General features: G+C 29.3%; 1 protein-coding gene and 1 long non-coding RNA gene across 2 annotated transcripts; both read left to right on the top strand.

The window, feature by feature from the left end:
- The first annotated feature begins 10,435 nt into the window (after positions 1–10,435).
- Positions 10,436–11,566, top strand: LOC126680408 (uncharacterized). The gene is made up of 2 exons (XR_007641133.2): positions 10,436–10,721; positions 11,286–11,566. It is a non-coding gene; the product is annotated as an uncharacterized LOC126680408 (long non-coding RNA).
- Positions 11,567–12,871: 1,305 nt separating this feature from the next.
- LOC126682699 (uncharacterized) lies at positions 12,872–13,345 on the top strand. The gene has a single exon (XM_050378445.2). It carries the CDS (start codon positions 13,058–13,060, stop codon positions 13,262–13,264), a length of 207 nt encoding a protein of 68 aa, XP_050234402.1. The 5' UTR covers positions 12,872–13,057; the 3' UTR covers positions 13,265–13,345.
- Positions 13,346–19,535: the final 6,190 nt, after the last annotated feature.

Below are 19,535 nucleotides of genomic sequence, written 5' to 3'. Positions count from 1 at the left end.
AATTTATAGATTAACATATTAAAAATAGTAATATAAGAAATAACAAATAAAAAGTATTATATATAAGTATTACATGTATATAAATCAAATTTCCATAAATGCAGATTTTCATGGAATAGAGACTCTACTCCCCGCCCTCTTCCTATTCCCGTGGATGAGAAATGAAATTTCTCCCGTGCACATAGGACTACATTTATAAGGTGCCTTAAACCATGTATATTTGTTTTAAAAAGTAGTTGATCAAATCGTTTGAAAGAGAAGAATTCTAAAATGGAAATGTTGTAAGAGGTGTTCATCTAATCGGTTCATAATAGTAGCGGAATCATGCCCTTAAACTCTTTAATTATTTGATATACAAGCAAAATTAGAGTTTAGAACTAATGCCTTTCTCATTTTCGACTTCACTAACTAAGCTACATTTTGCTAATAAAATTTAGCTGAAGTGGCATACGCGCTGGGGAAGACTCGTTGAGGATTTTGAACTCGAGTCACTCTAAAAGTGCGAAAATCAAATCCCGATAAGAAAAAAAAAACTAGACCACAAATTAATGGAGCATTTTAGAACGGCATCAAACAGATTTTAAACACAGGACATTAAAAGAAGGGCAAAAATAATCATGAATTTTGCAGATAAACATGGCATATATGAGAAATACAGAAATTAAACTTCAACAATAACAGAAGAAAGAAAATTCAGTTAATTACAACTAAAAGAAGTTACCAGCAGTTAAAGCGCGAAAAAGGTGAAGAGTGCGAACTATTTGCAGGTATCTGAAATTGAAGTTTCGGCACAAATAGTAATTCTAGGTGGAAGATGACGGTACTGAACGAGGATGGTGATAAGAATGGGCGTGAATAGATGCTCCATAAAGTGATGGGTTTTAGTATGGCCCCTAATTTGTTATGATTCAGCAGTAAAATTATCGAAATCGAACAGTTTCCTAAGCAAATGAAACCTAATTAAAAAGGGGATACAAGTTCGGTTGGGGTATTAATTTTAGAATAAAGGGTTAACGCGCCCCCTAAACTTGTGACTCGAGTTCATCTAATCCAATTTATATTTTTTGAGCAACTAACTCCAAAGCTCTTCATTGCGTAAAATACAAATCGGAGGTGAGCGATGTAATAAGTAATTAGATACTTTACTAATTGTTGCGATATAATTATCTTAAATTCATTTTTTAAAATAAAGGGTCAACGCACCCCCTAAACTTGTGACACGGGGTCATCTAATCCAATTTATACTTTTTTGAGCAACTAACCCCAAAACTCTTCATTTTTGGATCAAATAATCTCATAATTTTATTTTTAAAATGCGTAAAATACAAATCGGAGGTGAGCGATGCAAAAAGTAATTAGATACTTCTCTAATTGTTGCGATATAGTTATCTTAAATTCATTTTTTGAAATAAAAATATAAATTATGGAGTTATTTGACCCAAAAATGTAGAGTTTTTGGGTTAGTTGTTCAAAAAAGTATAAATTGGGTTAGATGACTCCGTGTCACAAATTCAGGGGGCGCGTTTACCCTTTGTTCATTAATTTTATTATATTTCAAAATAAACTGTTTATTTTTTAGAAGTTTTTTTAAAACAAAAGAAAAGACTTCAAAAAAAGAGTCGTGAAGCAGTAAAAATTACTCTAGAAAGAGAAACCTTATTCTAGAGAGAGAAAGTCCGATTTTTTTTCTGATTTCGAGCGCATGGGACGATGATCTTCGGCTTTTAGCCGTATATCATCGTCTCTTAGCTCGTTTTTTTCAACGTTTTGTTGTTTGTTTGAATAAATTGCTTCATTCTTTGGAGTTTTGGTGTGTTTTGGTGTGTTTTGTTCGTGATTTTTGTAGATCCTTGATTCATTCAAGACTTTTTAGCGTTTGTTCAAGTTTCAGCTTCACGATCTTGAAGATTCAAGGTTTTTTTCATCGTTCGAAGTATCTTAGCAGCGGAATAAGTGGTTAATAGAAGTTTTGGGATATGATTGGTGCCAGAGAATTCTTCACATTGGAATTTTCCTGTTTTTAGTCGCCTGTTAAATTTGTATCTTTAAATTTCTATTTTTATTTCGTTTCTTTCTGTAGGTCAATATAGGGTCTCAGTTGTATTTATTTTTTTATATTTTGATCTATGATGTACTTCGACGGTAGGATGTAATCTGTTAATCTATCAATATTACTACCTTTTGACAAAAACAAAACAAAACAAAGAATAAAGTCCCATGAGATAAAGTTAAAATAAGTAAATCCCCTGCATATTTAAAAAAATAATTTCACCCCTAACATTTGAACAAGTCTATAAATTAGGGTGTATTTTCAAAATACCTCATTTTCAAACATATTTATAACAAATTTGTTCATCTTTTCATTATTTCTCTATACTAATGATAAACATATTTATAAAAATATCTACTATATATAAAAGCATCTCATTTTAAGTTAAAATTTTACATGACCACTCTCTTTTCTCTCTTTTTCTCTCAAAATGTTCTCTTTTTTCTTTTTATTTTCCGTTTGTTTTTCCGTTTGTCTCTTCCGGTTGCTTTTCCGTTTGTCTTTTCCGTTCGCTTTTTCGTTCACGCTTCTATTTGTCTACTTCCAATGATTTCTCGTCTCTTCCAATCGCTTTTCTGTTCGGCTCTTTCGTTCACGCTATCGATTTCTCGACATCGTTTTTAGATTTTTTTGTAATTCTTTAGGTTTTTTGTGATGATTTAAGCATTTTGTAAATAAATTAATGTAGATTTATGATTTTTTAGTTTATAAAATTGTTATATTATTATTATAATTATTTTGTCTTTCTCTTATTTATAGATTTATTTATTTTAATGCTACTGATTTTGTAAAGAAAGAATTGATTAATGGTGTATTTGCAGTATTTTTATAATATATTTACGTTATAGTGTATTTTTTATGTATTTATAGTGTATTTCTGGTGTTTTTCGGTGTATATATATTTTTATGGTGTATTTCTGCCGATCTTTTAGTATATGTATATGATACATTTGTAGTGTATTTGCAGTTTCTATGGTGTATTTGCAGCGTTTTAATGGTGTATATGCAATGTTTTCATGGTATACTCTATAAAAATACTACAAAATGTCATAAATACGCTATTTATATATTATTGTTACACTATAAACGTACCATAACTACACTAAAAACACAGTTGATACACTATAATACACCATAGTTACACAATAAAATACGAAAAAAAACAAAAAAAATGCCAAAAAAAAATCTATAAAAAAAGAGAATAAATTACTAAAAAGTGAAAAAAGGTAGTTGTGAAATTAAAAAAAAGGTATTTTTCGTACAAAAAGTTAAAAAAGTAAAAACAAAAAAAAAACAATGTAAACTTGTAAATAAAATAGGAAATAGTGTAGTGTGCGAAATTCCCTTTATAAATTATCTTTTTTAATTATTATTTTTTTTACTAAAATTTTTTCATCAGTTAAAGAGTCTATTTGTTAAAATAAAATTTTAATTTCTTTCTTTAAACAATTCAAAAAATCACAAAACTTAAATAAATTTTTAGAATTTTTTTAAACTATTTATAAAATTATAGTTTATGTATATTAAATAATTTCTAATACTATTTTCTAAAAAGATATTTGTAAAAATATTAAATGTAACATTTAATTATTATTTCTAAACATAAAAAAAATAAAAAAATTCCATTGTGTATACTATTAGTATCATTTTAATATATTTTACTATAAATAAATTTTTGATACTTGTAGAATAATTATATTGGTAGGATAAAATTTCAAATCAAAATCAAACCAGATAGAAAACAAATCAGCAAGTTTGGTTTGATTTGATAAATTTTTCAAGTTACAAACCATCTTTAAACAATTATTTTTTTTATATAAAATTAAATTTAAAATCATAACTCGTTTTCCACATGATACCGATTAGCCAAATCTTAAGAGGATACGCCCATAAGGAGACTAAGCTCAAGACAACTTAATTAAAAAAACCACAAAACGAGTAATATTTGTCGGTTAAAAAATAAAGTCAAGACAAGTTCCCCTCGTGTAAACGATAACCGAATCCTCTAGGATTCGGTCATTAATGGCATCAGACCAAATACGATTCTCATTGAGAGATCGAATCCTAAATTAATTATAACGGCGATAAAGAATGAAGATTCTAAAAGACATAAATCTTCCAGAAGAATAAAAAATGGTCTAATATTCAAGACTAGAATGCAATACATGAAGATTATCCTATTTGTGACTTTATGTAAATAGTATTTTCCGTCGCTAAAATTGGCGAGATAACTTCCGCCGATTATTTGATGAATTTAGTGACAGATTTTGAATCCGTTAAAAAAAATTAAATTATTAAAAAAATTATTAAAAAATTATTATTTAAATATAATTATTTGAGAACATAGTTATTTAAAAAAATTATAAAAATAATTATCATGGAAAATAATTTTTTAAATGATTATTTTGAAGAAAAAAATTATCTTAGAATGCGGAAGTAATAATTTGTAATTTTTATATATAAGTTAAATATAATATACATAGACATTTAACAATAATTTGAATTGGTTAAGATGTAGTTAAGAGTGGAAAAATTTCAGGATTAAAGAGGTTTGGGTGGGAGAAATATTAGGATGGGTGATGTCATGACAAGAATTCTCAAGCCGAGATCTGCACTAGAAAATGGGAATGGTTACTCTGAAAACCGTAGCAAGCCTAAAGTCTCTATAGCTTTTTCACTTTTCAAAAAGGTGTAGTCATATAAAATACATTTTACGGAAGTTATTTCAAAACATATGACATACACATAACATATTTTTGTCATGTAACATAGCCGATAATTACACATTCTTATATAAGGGCGTATAACATTCTCTCATATAGCGTAGCCAACAAAAAAATACATACAATGTAATACCCCGTATGTTCAAGTGCCGTTTAGTGAAACGTGTCCTGCAGAGAGGGACCAGAAAATATATAAGATTTTTAGGTATTAAAGAAAATGATAATATTGAGTAGGACGTCTATGTTTAAAAATTTGAATAAAAAATTTAGATATCGGCACTGGTTAAAGTAAGAAATTATGATATTAAAAGAAATGAACGAGAAAATAAAAACAAGTGAAATTTATGTCTAGAATTGAAATTTAAGTATTTTAGCCAAAAATTAATTAAAAGAATTTGTCGGAATAAAAATTAATTTGATATCAAAATAGTATTATTTATGTGAATATAAACCATACGTAAGTGTTTGAGTTAAAGCGAATAATTGATTGTTTGGTTAAAAGAAAAGTTTTAAGGAAACATTGTAAAGAATAAAGAAAGGAAGGATTAAACAAGCAAATTAACCAAAACATATATATCATAAGTAAAGAAGGAAATGAAGAACTAGGGGGTGTGCATGAATTCTGAATATCTCCAAAACCGAACCGAAAACCGGACAGAAAGTATCCAAGACCGAAAAATATCTGTTGACCATTGACTTTTTCCGAACCAAACCGTACCGAAATTTTATTGGTATGATTCTAAATCATTTATAAATAACCGTACCGAGAACCGAACCGAACTATAAGAAACCGAAATACCGACCTTATACCCGAAAAACCAAAATTATAATTATTATTCTATTTTTCATTTGATTATCATATTTGTAGAGCACGATACTTCCCTAGAGGATTAAACAATAAATAATCCTCAAAGGATTAACTAATCAAATTTTCTCAAAGGACCGGATTAGAAACACTGTTACCCTGGAGGACATATTACAAAACTTTCCTAGAGGATTCGATTAGAAATACAGCCGCCCTAAGGATGGATTGCAGAGCACGATACTTCCCCAAAGGATTACACAATAAATAATTCATAGAGGATAAACTAAACAAATTTCCCTAGAGGACCAGATTAGAAACATTGTTACCCTGGAGGACATATTATAAAACTTCCCCAGAAGATCATGCCATAAAAATTACCCAAGAAATGGGATTGAAATAGCCAACGATGAAAGACATCGCCACGCCCTCCAGGATACACAGAATGCAACTCACAAAACAGTATAACAGCGGTCTAACCCTGCATGCCAAACTCCGGACAGAGGAGAATCTAGTATCAAAAAGACACCCAGATATCGTCTGGAATAACTCATATAAACTTCAAACACTCCCGCTAGTTGTGGAACAACTATAGAATCCATGCACCTACGCAATAGGGTGGCCCTTGGGACGGCCAAGGGGATGTTGTTCCCTCTACAAATCTAAGAGGCTCCGAACAAGATAATTTCCAGGCACCTACGCAATTGGGTGGCCCTTGGGACGGCCAAGGGGATGTTGTCCCTTCTGAAAACCTAAGAAGTAATAGATAGGATAATTACCTGGGTCCAAGCCATTGGATCACTCTCAAGACGGCTGAGAATTTATAGCTTTATTCGACGGGCACAACAGGCAGTTCAGGCTCAATGGACAACCTTCAGGACAGCTAAGAAGACCTACTCTCGGCCAGATGCGGGAAGCCCAGGACCAGGGGGGCATGAAGTCAGACTCATGCACCACGACAGGTAATGCTTAGGATAGGGTACTACTAAACCACCGGCGAGCGAGTACCTCTGATGGTGGATAGTATCCTTGCCGCTTGTCTAAAAATGAGTTACTTCTTTAATAAGAATTGTCCTACTTTGTCAATTCTTGTTAAAGAGGGGGCAAACTGTAGACACCAATTTTCAAGATAGGTAAAAAATGATAAGGGACTGAAGCGTCCAATAATGATTTTTAGAGAAAATCGTTAGGGTGACGAATGGTTTTGAGACGAAGCACAAAGTTGAAGAATGTGGGTAATGAAGGTTCAAGATGTTGGAAGTTTCATTAAAAGGTTCTGAGAAAACTACAAGGATTTGGAAGAGGTTTCAACTACCAGCATATTCCTTATAACTAGAAGAACATTTAAATATTTGAAGCCTCCGAACAAATCCATAAAAAATACCTCCTGGCGGAAAAACACTTATAAACACTTGTATTTTGCTTATTCTTGAGTTGAATTCGATCTATTTTTAGCACTTTCATTGTTGATTACTTAACATCATTTGGAGTACTTGTTAACATATTAACCATGTCCACAATCGCTCGTTACAAAGTCAAGATTACACAAATTGGAATCCGCTTTCTAGCACAACTGCAACACTCTACATTATTCGGTTTCTTGCTAAAATTGAAAGATGCTAGACAGTATTTGATAAAAAAAACGTAAAAATTTGGATTTATAAAATAGTTAAACCATTGTTTTAGTTTTCAACCTCAGTAACAAGGCAGAGAGAGAATAGCGATGCAGAAAGTAAGATTGCCACTTGAGTTTTTGTCATCACTCGTAATTTGATATGATTGTTTTGTGAAAATATAAAATTCAATGGATCTTTAAGTAAATATAACCCAATTTAACTAAAAAATAAAGTTCCATTTGATTCCATCAATTTTCAACATTTGTATTGTATATTTGACACTTATTTTATAATATGTCAAATTATATAATATGTATTTGACACTAAGTTATATTTGTGTTTAAACGCACAATTCTCTGATTACTCTAACTTAGAAGATTGCAAGAGGCTCGGATACTTCTCCAAAAATGGCTAGGTTTGTATCTGTGAACAACTTTGAAAGCTTGCATCAAGACAAATATTTTGCCTTGATAATTTGAGCGCACAAAAAATTTGAATGTTGTATAAGTCTTTATGCCTGTTTTACGAGGAGAGTAAGGTCAAAAGAACTAAAATTTATGAACCCCTACCGTGTTCGTTTTTCGGCACACAAAACATGTCCTAACTTAACTATTGAAGTTGGCTGTCGACACTATTGCCCCGCTATAACTGCCTAATTATATTATGCACGCTATCACATAAACATATTAGGAAGCATAAAATAGCTCAAAATGTATGTAAGGACCGATTGAGCTACTTCTTTGATAAGGACCTGTTTACCAGGCCAAAAGCAGAACTTTTTCCTTCCTTTTTTCAATTTCTTTCAAATTCTTTCCCCAAGCAAGTTGTAAACAATATTCTTAGACCTTCCAATGATGGTTGCAAGACAAAAATATTTAAAAAACTGGCCCACCTATGAAATCGAGAATAACTCTTTGATGGGCTTTCGCTTGGCATTGGAAATAGTTCTACTAAAGGACACCTCCAATTTGTTAAGGTTAATATGGTTGTCTGACTCCTTCTCACAATCTCTCAGAATTTGAACAAAGGATCATTTTACCCCCTTACCTTGGCACGAAATATCAAAGAAGTCATTTGGAGGGTTTTGGATCAAACAAAACCACAACTATTTTCAAATACATCAAATAAGCTCCTCTCTTATCCTTGTCATCTCAATCTGCGTTTGAAACACACTCTCCATAAAGAATTGGGAAAATGTCTAAAATAATCTTTAATATTTTTTATATTTTTTAAATTAATACTTGAAGATTTTTTTCGTAACTCTAGGAGTTTATTGTAATTTTTTTATCTCTCAACCCACCACCAGCCCGTCGCAGAAATGAATTTCCGGCAGCCACTACCGTAAAGAGAAGCAAACCTATTTGTGTCTGCTCCACTTCAACGATAAAGAGGAGCACACTTAGATGGGTCTGCTCATCTGAGCAGACCCATATGGATTTGCTCGTGGAGAAGACGAGCATACCCATCTGGGTCTGCTTTGGAGAAGACCCGCAAACCCATCTGGGTCTGCTCCGGTGAAGACCAGATGAGTCTGCTCTTTAAAGAGGAGCAGACCCAGATCGGTTTGCTCCTTATGGTGGTAGCTGTCGGGAATTTTTTTCTAGCGGTGGGTGGTTGGTTGCGGCGGGTTTCCGGTGGAAAAAAATTTATAACGGTGGATATCAAAGTTGGCGGCGGTTTTCGGTGGGTCAACTGTTAGGAGTAGAATGGAGCGGTTTCTGGTGGGAATTAAGGGGTGAATTGAGCCGGTTTTACATAGTTCAGAGAGAATGCCATTCCCCTTCTCTTTGAGTGTTTTTGATACGAAAACACAAGCTGCGTGTTAGTTTGATCCAAACGCCTTACTTTTTTGATGATTCGTGCCAAGTTGAGGAGTGAATATCCTTTGCTCCTTAGAATTTCAAGAATTTAAGCACAATATTTATAAAAAAAAAAAATGAACGCTAAATTGTAGGGCTGACATGGAAAATCCAAAGGCCATGTATTAATCGGTCCCAATTTATTTAACTCTTTCATTTTAGATCAAAGTTCATTATCGTCCTTCAATACATTAGTTGAGAAGGTAAATGAAGTAGTATATTTAAAAAAAAAAATTAAGAATACCTGTAAAGGGCGTTTATTAATATGATTAGAAGCTTCTAGTCCTAAAATTAAGGCAATCAAAATGGTAATGATGTGGGATAAATCAAAGCCATGAAATATGGAATTTGATCAAAATTCTAGATGGAAGCTCAAACGGCTATACAGGCCCCAGTTTTCATGGGATGAACCGTACTCATTATTTTAGCATATGATTTGCATCAATAATTATGGACCTACTAATAATATGCATATTTCTATTCATTTATTGACCGGTATCTAAATCCAGACGCACGTAAAGGAACCCTTAGGCTAATTTACTAACTTTTGTATCCCATTTGGAATGAAAATTATATTCTAATTTCATTTTATTGGTTTGGTAACATAAATTCTTTTAGAAAAAATATATGAAATATAAATATCTAAAGAGCAGGTTTAATGTTCTAATTTGAAATGATAATATAATACTATTTACATTATAATTAGTTATTTTTGCATCTATTTAAAATAAATTAATTATTTCAATAGGATAATATTAAAAATTATTTTTCAAGAAATAGATAGAATCTCAATACTTTTAGAAAAATTGACATTGAGATTTCATTTCTCTTTTATTCTCTCCCTTATAAAGACTACTACTAAACTAATTTTTAAAACAATTTTCTTGATATAAAATTAAATTAAAATTTAACTAAAATTAATTAACCCATGGAAACTTGATATAGGATTGGCTTTCGAAAGTATATGACCAAGTAAAAATATTTTTAAAAGTATATGGATCAAGTAAAGAAACATAAGGAGCCCATAAAACTATTTTTAAAAGTAAAGAAACCAAGTAAAAAAATAAAAACACTTATTAAGGACAAAGTAAAAAATAGAATAAATTAGCCTAGATACTGTATTGGACCTAATTAATCTCAATATTACTTTGACAAAAACCCATTTAACATTTTACGGTTTCAAAAAATTGAATTTGAATTTACAATTATTCCTTTGCACAAATACAAATATTTAATTGTCAAAATACAAAGTCATTATTCCGTGTCAACCAAGATTTCCTTGCATGTTACCATTTGTGATTGATCTTTCCTAGATTCTCTCCGAAATTAACTCAATCTTCTCATTTACCAAATCTTTCCCAATAAACAAAATCCTTTTGACAAACCTTCTCCGATTCATCCTCTCCACTTATTCTCTCCATTATCCCATTCACTGAAACTTCTCATTCAATTTGAATTTGGAAGAAAATTAATTTCATAATGTTCAAAATTAGGTTTTGGCAAAATATTTGTCTACTAAAAAACTTTCAATTTCTATATAAAAAGAATTGACGGCAAAAGAACCATAAAGTTCTTAATCGGGAAGAAGATGATGATAGCGGTTTCGAAGATTTGAATATCATCGATAATCGAAAGGATATGGCTGTTGTTGATATGGTTATTGCTGTCAAGGTATTTTTTTTAATATATTTTATCTTATTTACTATTGTTTTTTGATCTATTTCTATGTATATATGCAATGTTATTTGTTGTCTTGTTTGGTAGTTATTGCTTTTTGTTGTGAATGAATTTATATGCATCATTGCAGACTGTTGTTAATTACTATGTTGTTTATAATATATTTTTAAGGATATTTTTAAATTGTTTGTTGGTTTTTGACAAATGATCTCGAATTCAAGAATTTATGACGTTAATATCATTTTTTATTAGATGTAGTTAACCAATGGTTAACTATGTGTAAACTGTCAGTTAAACAGTGTTTTTATTTTACAAAAAAATGAAGGACCTCTTGTCGCCATGATTAAAAAATCGGAATTGAGGATCAGATCCGCGACGCAACAACAATTTTTGATTTGTAATTTTATGACTTGATTTTTTTGTTGGTTAACCAATGGTGTACTAATGATATATTAATAATCTTATTTTTTAATATAGTAATAGTTAACTTTGGTAAATTTTAATTCTGCAAGCATTTCTAAAAATTTTGAATCGTCTTTGTTATTTTTTATATTGCAGTTTTTTTTTCTGTCAAACTGATGAAAAAAACGATGAACGAAGGTGGTTTGAGTTGAACAAAGAAAGTAGTCGTTGCAGTGGGACAAAGATAGGCGAACGATGAACGAAAGCGAACGATGAATGAAGGCGAGGTGGCTGGCAGCTGTTGTCTTTTTTATTGTAATTGGGATATTAGCAATGATGTAAAAATAATTAAGGTTAACTATATGTTTTCTAATGGTTAATTAATAGTTAACTAATTTTATATGATTTTTATATAAAACATGAATATATATTGATAATTACTTTTTTTTAATTACAGTTAATTAACATGTGACTAATAGTTAACTAACAATTATTTTTATACGTATGATTATTTTAAAATAATTAAAATTTGATGTTCAGTTGTTTTTTTGTTATATTTGAATAATTTTAAAAATAATTAGGGGAGTAATTATATGTTTCATAACGGTTAACTATTAGTTAACTATACTTGTGTTGGTTATTTAAAACATGAATACATAATGTTAATTATCTTTTTTTTATTAGTTAAAAATTAACTAATAATTGACTACTGGTTAATTGAAAGCTAACTAATTTGGTGTACTGTTAATTTTATGATATATTTGCTAGATTTATCTAAAAATAATTTTATGATGTTAATAGTTTTTTATTAAATTTAATTTATTAATGGTTAACTACGTGTAACTGACAATATATCAGTTTTTTTTACAAATAAATGAATTTATATTGTTTATTCATATTTGTTGATTGTTTATGATGAGTTGATAAATTTGTTGTTTTGCTGGATTTTTTTTTGTTTCGCAAATACTTGTTGTTTTCATTTTTTTAATCATTTTATTTTTTTGGTTTCCCTTTAGCCGTTTATGGCATATAATTCAAATTATCAATTACTATAATTAAGGATTATTAAATATTCTTGAATATTAATTGCTCTATATTTATGCTTTGAGATTTTGTAGGAGATTTTGATTCTTGTAACCACTTCTTTCCTTTTTTATAGTTGACAGTAATTCTCAAATATTATAAAGTTATTTGTGCAATTTGAAAACTTAAAAAGTATGTCATCAACTTTTTTTTGGTCAACAGTAAAAATCTAATTAATTATAGCCATGTAGGGTACTTATTAATTTTTCTCTAAAAAATATGCGTCCATGAATTTTAGAATAAATTTTGTCTATTTTTATTTATCCACCCACGGTACACCATACTTAAAACTCTACAAATAAATAAATTAATCCTTTTTATGATATAAATACAATAATTTTCGACTCATATTAGCTATTTTTTCACATTACTTAAATTATGTTCATGTTTTTTGAACTATTTGTAACCCTCCTACATATAAATATAGTATTAAATTATATTTTGTCCTAAAATGAAATTAAATCAATAATTATAAATGGTGATGGTACATTCCACCAAACCGAAACTTTATGCTTTTTATGCACTTGTAATTGATTACAAATTGCATGATCAAACTATTGAAAATTACACTTACTCTCTTTGCCTTATCCAACCAACAAAATTAAAAAAAAAAAAAAAAGACTTTAACAAATAGAATAATCAATTCAGAATGTTTGATCATGATAACATCTTTTTCATTTTTAGCTAATGGAATCCTATTCTCTTCACTCACTCTCTCTCTAAAAAAAGTTTATAAATTATTTTCCCTTCTTTTTTATATATATACCCTTTTCTCTATTATTACAAATTTATTATTATTCTTCATCTTAATTCTCCTCTTTTATTTTTGTAAAATTTGAGTAAAAATGAATGATTGGGCTGGTCCTCTGATAGCAGCTGCACTTTTTGCATTTTTATCACCAGGTTTGGTGTTTCAAATTCCAGGAAAAGAAAGGCCTTTTGATTTCATGAACATGAAGACTAGTATTGCTTCCATTTTTGTTCACTTGGTTATTTATGGTTTGTTTCTTATTTTGTTTTTTGTTGTTCTTCATGTTCATCTCTATGTCTAGCTAATTAAATTTAAATCTTTTTTTATGCTCTAATCTATGTAATTATTAGTATGGATTATTGTGGTTCAGTTTGTTCTTCTCCTTTTGTTTTTAAAGCTACTTACATAGATATTTTTAATTCATTTATTTTTTTTTTCATTTTGTCAATATGTTCTATCACTCTAGCTAATTTGCTTTGATCTAGCATGGAAATTTTGTTGGACAAAGTTATTAATCATCCCCTCACCTTAGATCGAAATCTTCAACTTTTTTACTATTCATTCGCTCAACATAATAATTAGCCTAATAATTATGGATTTAATTGTTTGAAAATATCTAAATTGATTTTGTTTTTAATATTAACCAAAATTTGAGAGATAAATGCAAACTTCATTAAAATTTATGAAAATTGACCTTCAGTTATAATAAGTTGTCCAAGGATAACAAATTTATTTTATTACTTTCCAGATTTTGTCTTGAAACAAATGAGATTAAAACTATATAAAAGAAATTATTAGGCTAAAGTAACCCACCACGTTATATAAAAAAATTTAAAATTAACTACTATTATCCAATAAATCTAAATGTGAATTGTAATTATAATGCAAACAAGTGATAGCCCGGTTGGCGTCATTTGTATTTCCCAAAGGGTGTGGGTTCCTTTGTAATCGGTAAGCTAAGTTAAAACAAATGAATGTTTAAAATAGTACTAATGTTTCTCGGATAAAAAAATAATAAATTTTTTTTTTTTTTTAAATTTAATTATTAAAAAAACCTCTCACCTTATAATTTTTCTACATATATATTTTAATCTAATTTTTTTAATTATACTCTATTTCGGATTTTCAGATTTTCCGATTTTCAGACGAGAAGGAGGATTAAGGGAGAAGGAAAATTTCCTCCTTCTCACCTGAGAACCAGAATTCTTTTTTAAAGAAACGTACATCAATTTTATTTTTTTATAAATAATATTTATTTTATGTTTTTTAATATTAAAACATTATTGAATAAATTAGATAATTTTTTTTATAATTTATACTGTTCATAACAGTAACGTTTACCTATTGCTCAAATGGTAAACGCTGAGCAGCAAACTGCTAGGTCGTGGGTGCGATTCTTCATACAAGCGTTTTTCCACCTTAAATTATCAAAAAAAAAGAGGTCATTAACTCATTGGGGTAGAGGTGAAACCTGCGAACCGATAATGGAGTATAATTAAAAAAAATTCTATGTTAATGTATAAATGCAAAAAAATTGTAAGGTGATAGATTTTTAAATAATTGCGTTTTTTAAGGAGATTTTAGTTACGTGAAAACAGAGCATCAAAAAATAGTGATTTAATAAAATTTAAGGAGGAATAGTAATTTAAACATAAATTCATATAAATTATATTATATAAAATTATTAAAATAATAATAAGAAAATTTATATCATTAAAAATTTAATAACTTTTTATTCCGTGTTATTGAAATTTCACATTAACTAAATTCTATAGACTTAATATAAATTACACTAACGACATGTGAATTTTTCAAAATATGCTATTTGGACGTTTAAACTTTTATTTCTTTAGATTAACCTTTTAAATTTTTAAAAGTATATCAACAAAGTTTTTTTAGCCATTATTTTATCACTGGATTGCTAACAAGATAAAAGATAATTTTTTAAAAGGCCTAATGTCCTTAAAAAACCTCGAACTTTATCTCCTTCTCACTTTTAATCAAACGTTGTAAAATTGCCAATTGTACCAAATCCAAACTTTTTATTTTCAATTGTACCCGACGTACTAAATTGGCCTCTTTTCATTAAAAAAGGGTTCAAATAAGTCATTCATTTTGAATTTTTCAAATGGAAAAAGAGTCAAATTAAAGTTATTTATAAGTTTTTTTTAATTTTATTCAAATGGAAAAGAATCCAATTTACCAAAAATGGGAAATTTAAAACCTAATAGTGTGAATTTGGTTAGAATTGGTAATTTTACAAAGTCAAAGTGAAATTTAAAAATGGCTAAAAGATCAAGATTTTTTTGGGATAAAATTAAAAGGATAATCTAAAAAAATATGATTGTAAAACACATTTTTGAGTAAACCCTAAATGTCTTATTTTCCTATAAATAGACTATTAAGCTAGGGTTTTAGATATGTGTTTTTCGAAATAAACACGAGACATACAATCACTAATAATTCGAATTGCTTTGTGAAGCAATAGTGCTAGCACACAAGCACTCGTTTTGGCAAAGGTTTGTTCGTGTGGATACTTGTAGAGAACGCATTCTTTTGGAGGCGTTTCTGATCTGAGGCAAGGTATTACCAAAGTGAACCATCTTCTTCCTTCCTAAATTGCTGTTTGAATACGACATAAGTTTTAATTATGCAATTAGTCTATCTATTCGAATTACATGGATCTTTGTTTGGGCTTTTGATAAAAAAATTGAAATTCTGCTGCGTTATGAACCTAGAAAACTCAACAATTATAACAGAAACATTAAAAGCAGCAGTTATGATAATTAAACAGTTTTCTTGGCAAAAACAACTAAATTAAACTAGCATGCATCCTAAACATAATAAATTGACAGTTATGGCATAAAAAGTGATGAGAGACATAATTGGATCCTCAGACGTACCGTTCTGAGTCCTTGACTCGTTTTCTAGTGATCTGGGTGTGAAATCTAACTTCGGATAAGTGCGCTGCAGGGCGTCTTTGAGAGATCAAAGCGTATTCGATTGTAATTTGGATTGGGATTGATCGTGCAGTGTGTGTGGGTAGTGTTTTATTCGGCCAACTAGGGTTTTTCTCAGGGGTTTCCATTCGATTTCTGTATATCTGGTTCGACCTTTCGTTAAGCTGATTAACAGTAGTATTTATAGTGGCTAATGGTGATCTATGATTTCTAGAGTTTAGTTAATTTTAATTTACTATTTACCTACTTGTAATTCTATTTAAAGTTAAAGAGGTAATAGAGTTGGGATTAGGAAAGAACCTAGTTTAAATTAGTAAATCCCGTATTAAAATTTGGTGCCTAAGTAAAATATGCCTAAAAATTATTTTTGGTGCGCAAAAGTGTTTTAAAAGTCTCATAGGACCTAAGGGGTTTGAGTATCGTCAATATCAGTTCGTCAAACTTTCAAATTGGCCCATAAACTTCTAGAAAATTGCAATTAGTCCAAATTCTAGACTTAGACTACAATTTCTTTATATTTTTATTGGCTATTTCTGGCCAATTATGTTTTAACCCCTCAAATTTGCAATTGTGAACTAATCATGCTTACTTGGATTCAATCAACCGAATCGATAGCTCGTCACCCGGACAAATTTATCTAGAAATCATCATCGGACGCTTCAGTCCCTTATCATTTTTTTTCCTTTCCGAAAAATAGGTGTCTACATTTATATATTATTGTTTTCATATATATCGTTTTTTTGCATTTATTTTATTTATATTATCAGTTCTAATAAAATTCTAATGAAAAATAGTTATACCTTATTTAATAATTATTTTTATTTAAACTAATATTTTTTTATTCTTTTCGTTAATTTTAATTATATTTTCTTATATAACATTTATTTTTAATTTATTTTATGACTATCATAGTTTATTTATATATATTATATGTTCATTTTAAATTTATTTATTTTACCATATGAAAACTATATTTCATAATAAAATATAATATTTTTGCTGGCAATTTGAGCTGTCTATAACATGGTCATTCAAATCTCATCCCGTTCGTTGTACTTTTAGATTGAAATAAATAAAAATAATTATTAAATAAAATATATCTATTTTTATTGGATTTTTATTAGAACTAATAATATATATATATATATATATATATATAATAAATGGTATCATATAGACAAATAGTATATAAAGCATTAAAAAGAAATATTTCATTATTATTTAAACTAAATATAAACTAAAAATAAAATATAAATTAAAATAAAGTTAAAACTCTCAAGTTCAGGGGTTAAGAAGAATAATTTAACAAATTTAGAGGTGTGATGGATTAAAAATAAAGTTTAAGGGTCAGATAGCCTAGTTAGTATAAGTTCAAAAATAAAGTTTAAGGGTCAGATAGCCTAGTTAGTATAAGTTCAAGAGTCAAACGATGTATTAGCTAGGTTTTATATATTTGGTGATATGGCAAATGAGTTGGCAGCTCAGTCAAAAAAATTTCGTCACGTCAGTCCGTTTGAAATTCAATCTCCATTTCAGGAGATAAAAAAGATAATATAACAAGTTCATAAAATAAACATTAAGTATAAAAATTAGATGGATAAAATGGTACAAATTTAGGGATCAAATTGTTAGAGGAAAAAACATTAATATTCAGTGAGTGATAACTTCCAATGATATATGATTGGCATAATCACTCAAAAATCTCTCACCTTTAAACTTTTTTACTATTGCACCCTGACGTAGGAAAATTTTCTCAGAACCCTCTCACTTTTAGATTCGTTTTCAATTGTACTCCAAAGTATTAAATTGACCTTTTTTCCCATGATTTTTTTTTAAAATAATCTGTAATTTTTAATCTATATTCTAATTAAAAACTAATATTATTAATAATGTAAAAATCATTCTTCCTAAAATTATATCCACTAACTTTTTAAAATTAAACCATAAAAATTTCCAATGTAGGGTACAATTGGAAAAAAATCTAAAGGTGGGGGTTTTTGAGAGAATTTTCCTACGTCAGTGTGCAATTGGAACGAAATTTAAAAGTGGGAGGATTTTAAGAGGATTTTCAACTCAGGGTGCAATCGAAAAAAAGTTTAGAGGTGGAGTGGAGGACTTTTGAGTGATTAGACCTATATGATTCTAAGCTTTCCAATTTCAATCACAATTGCAACTTGATTAATACAAAAAATTGTTATACAATTCAGTAGTACCAGAGTTATTGTATTCAAGATTATACAATTCTTTGGCAAAAAAAAAAAGATTATACAATTCAGAAGTTCCTATCATTGGATTAAATATGTGAGCATTACAGATATCGCTATTAATTTCAATAATTGTGAAATAAATAAATTTGATCATGACACCCAAAAGAAAAAATTACAGTCATTTATTTCTACATTTAATTATAACACAACAAATCAATTTGTACTAGCTACAAGATCACTTAAATTCCAAACATTTTAAAGAAGAAAAATCATAAAACTACATTTGCAGAATTGAGCAGAAAATAGAAATATACTTAGCCCATGTACATGTGTACACCAACGGCTAACAAAAATATGCAAATGAGAGCAAAGTAAAGAATAGCATGAACCAATATAGAAACTCCACTCGTCTGAAAGTTGCCGAACTCAATGAATCGTTGACGACCCGGTATCTGAATCAGTAAACCCGGTGTTAACAGTATAAACAGAACAACAGCAACAAATACCGGTCCCCAATCCGACATTGCTCTGATTTATGTAATAATTTATGAGTTTTTAGAGTTGTCTGTACAGTGATCAATGAGATTATTATAAATGGAGATGAGGAAAATTTAGAGTAAATGAAAATAGGTATTGCTTTGAGAAGAAGACAAAGATTGATGACTAGGAAATTAAAGCAAAGGTTAGAGGATCAAGGTATTCGAGATTTCTAGCTTTATACCATTTATGTAATCACATGCACTAAACTAGAAAATAAGGGAAGCTTCTAGGCAAAGTTCTCATAAGTTTAATTGTGACAATGGAAACAAGAAATAAGAACTTTATCTAGGCACGAAACTCATCCCTTTAATAAGGGAAAAGGGTCATCCAGGCCCCTATCATTTACCACTTAGCTCACTTAAACCCTTAACGTCTTAAAAGGTTCAATCATGCCCCTAATCTCATGAAAAAAGATCACCCAAACCCCTTAACTCTGTTACCCTTAGCCTCTAACGACTAATCCTACGTGGCTTCTGCTGATGACCGTTGGAATTAATTACGTGGCAATTAATGTGCCACCTACCCATCTTAACACAAAACTCCAAATTGAGATTACTCCAAATTAAAAATTTAGGGTTTCCAATTACAAAAACATTTCCCTTTCTTCCTTAACATCAAAAGGTCTAATTCATTAGAACGGTTCGATTTTCGCAACATCAACCACAACTACTGGTTTGATTTTCTCAGTTTTAGTTTATGGGTATTGCTGGTTATGTGATATAAACTATAACTGAGAAAAAAAAAACAAAAAAATAGGAAAAAAGAACAATACCTGAAAATTGCGAGAGAAACAACCTTTTCTTCCTAATTTCTTATCAAAACCACATAGTTCGAAATCACCCACTTCTTCTTCTAGGTAATGAGA

The sequence above is a fragment of the Mercurialis annua genome, linkage group LG5 (assembly GCF_937616625.2).
Source record: "Mercurialis annua linkage group LG5, ddMerAnnu1.2, whole genome shotgun sequence".
In the NCBI taxonomy this organism is placed as follows: domain Eukaryota; kingdom Viridiplantae; phylum Streptophyta; class Magnoliopsida; order Malpighiales; family Euphorbiaceae; genus Mercurialis; species Mercurialis annua.
Note: the sequence above shows the minus strand (reverse complement) of the source record. Positions and strands in the feature narration are given on the sequence as shown.

Excerpts from the sequence above, each read along its gene's own strand:
- LOC126682699 (XM_050378445.2), top strand. The coding sequence starts at position 13,058 with ATGAATGATTGGGCTGGTCCTCTGATAGCAGCTGCACTTTTTGCATTT.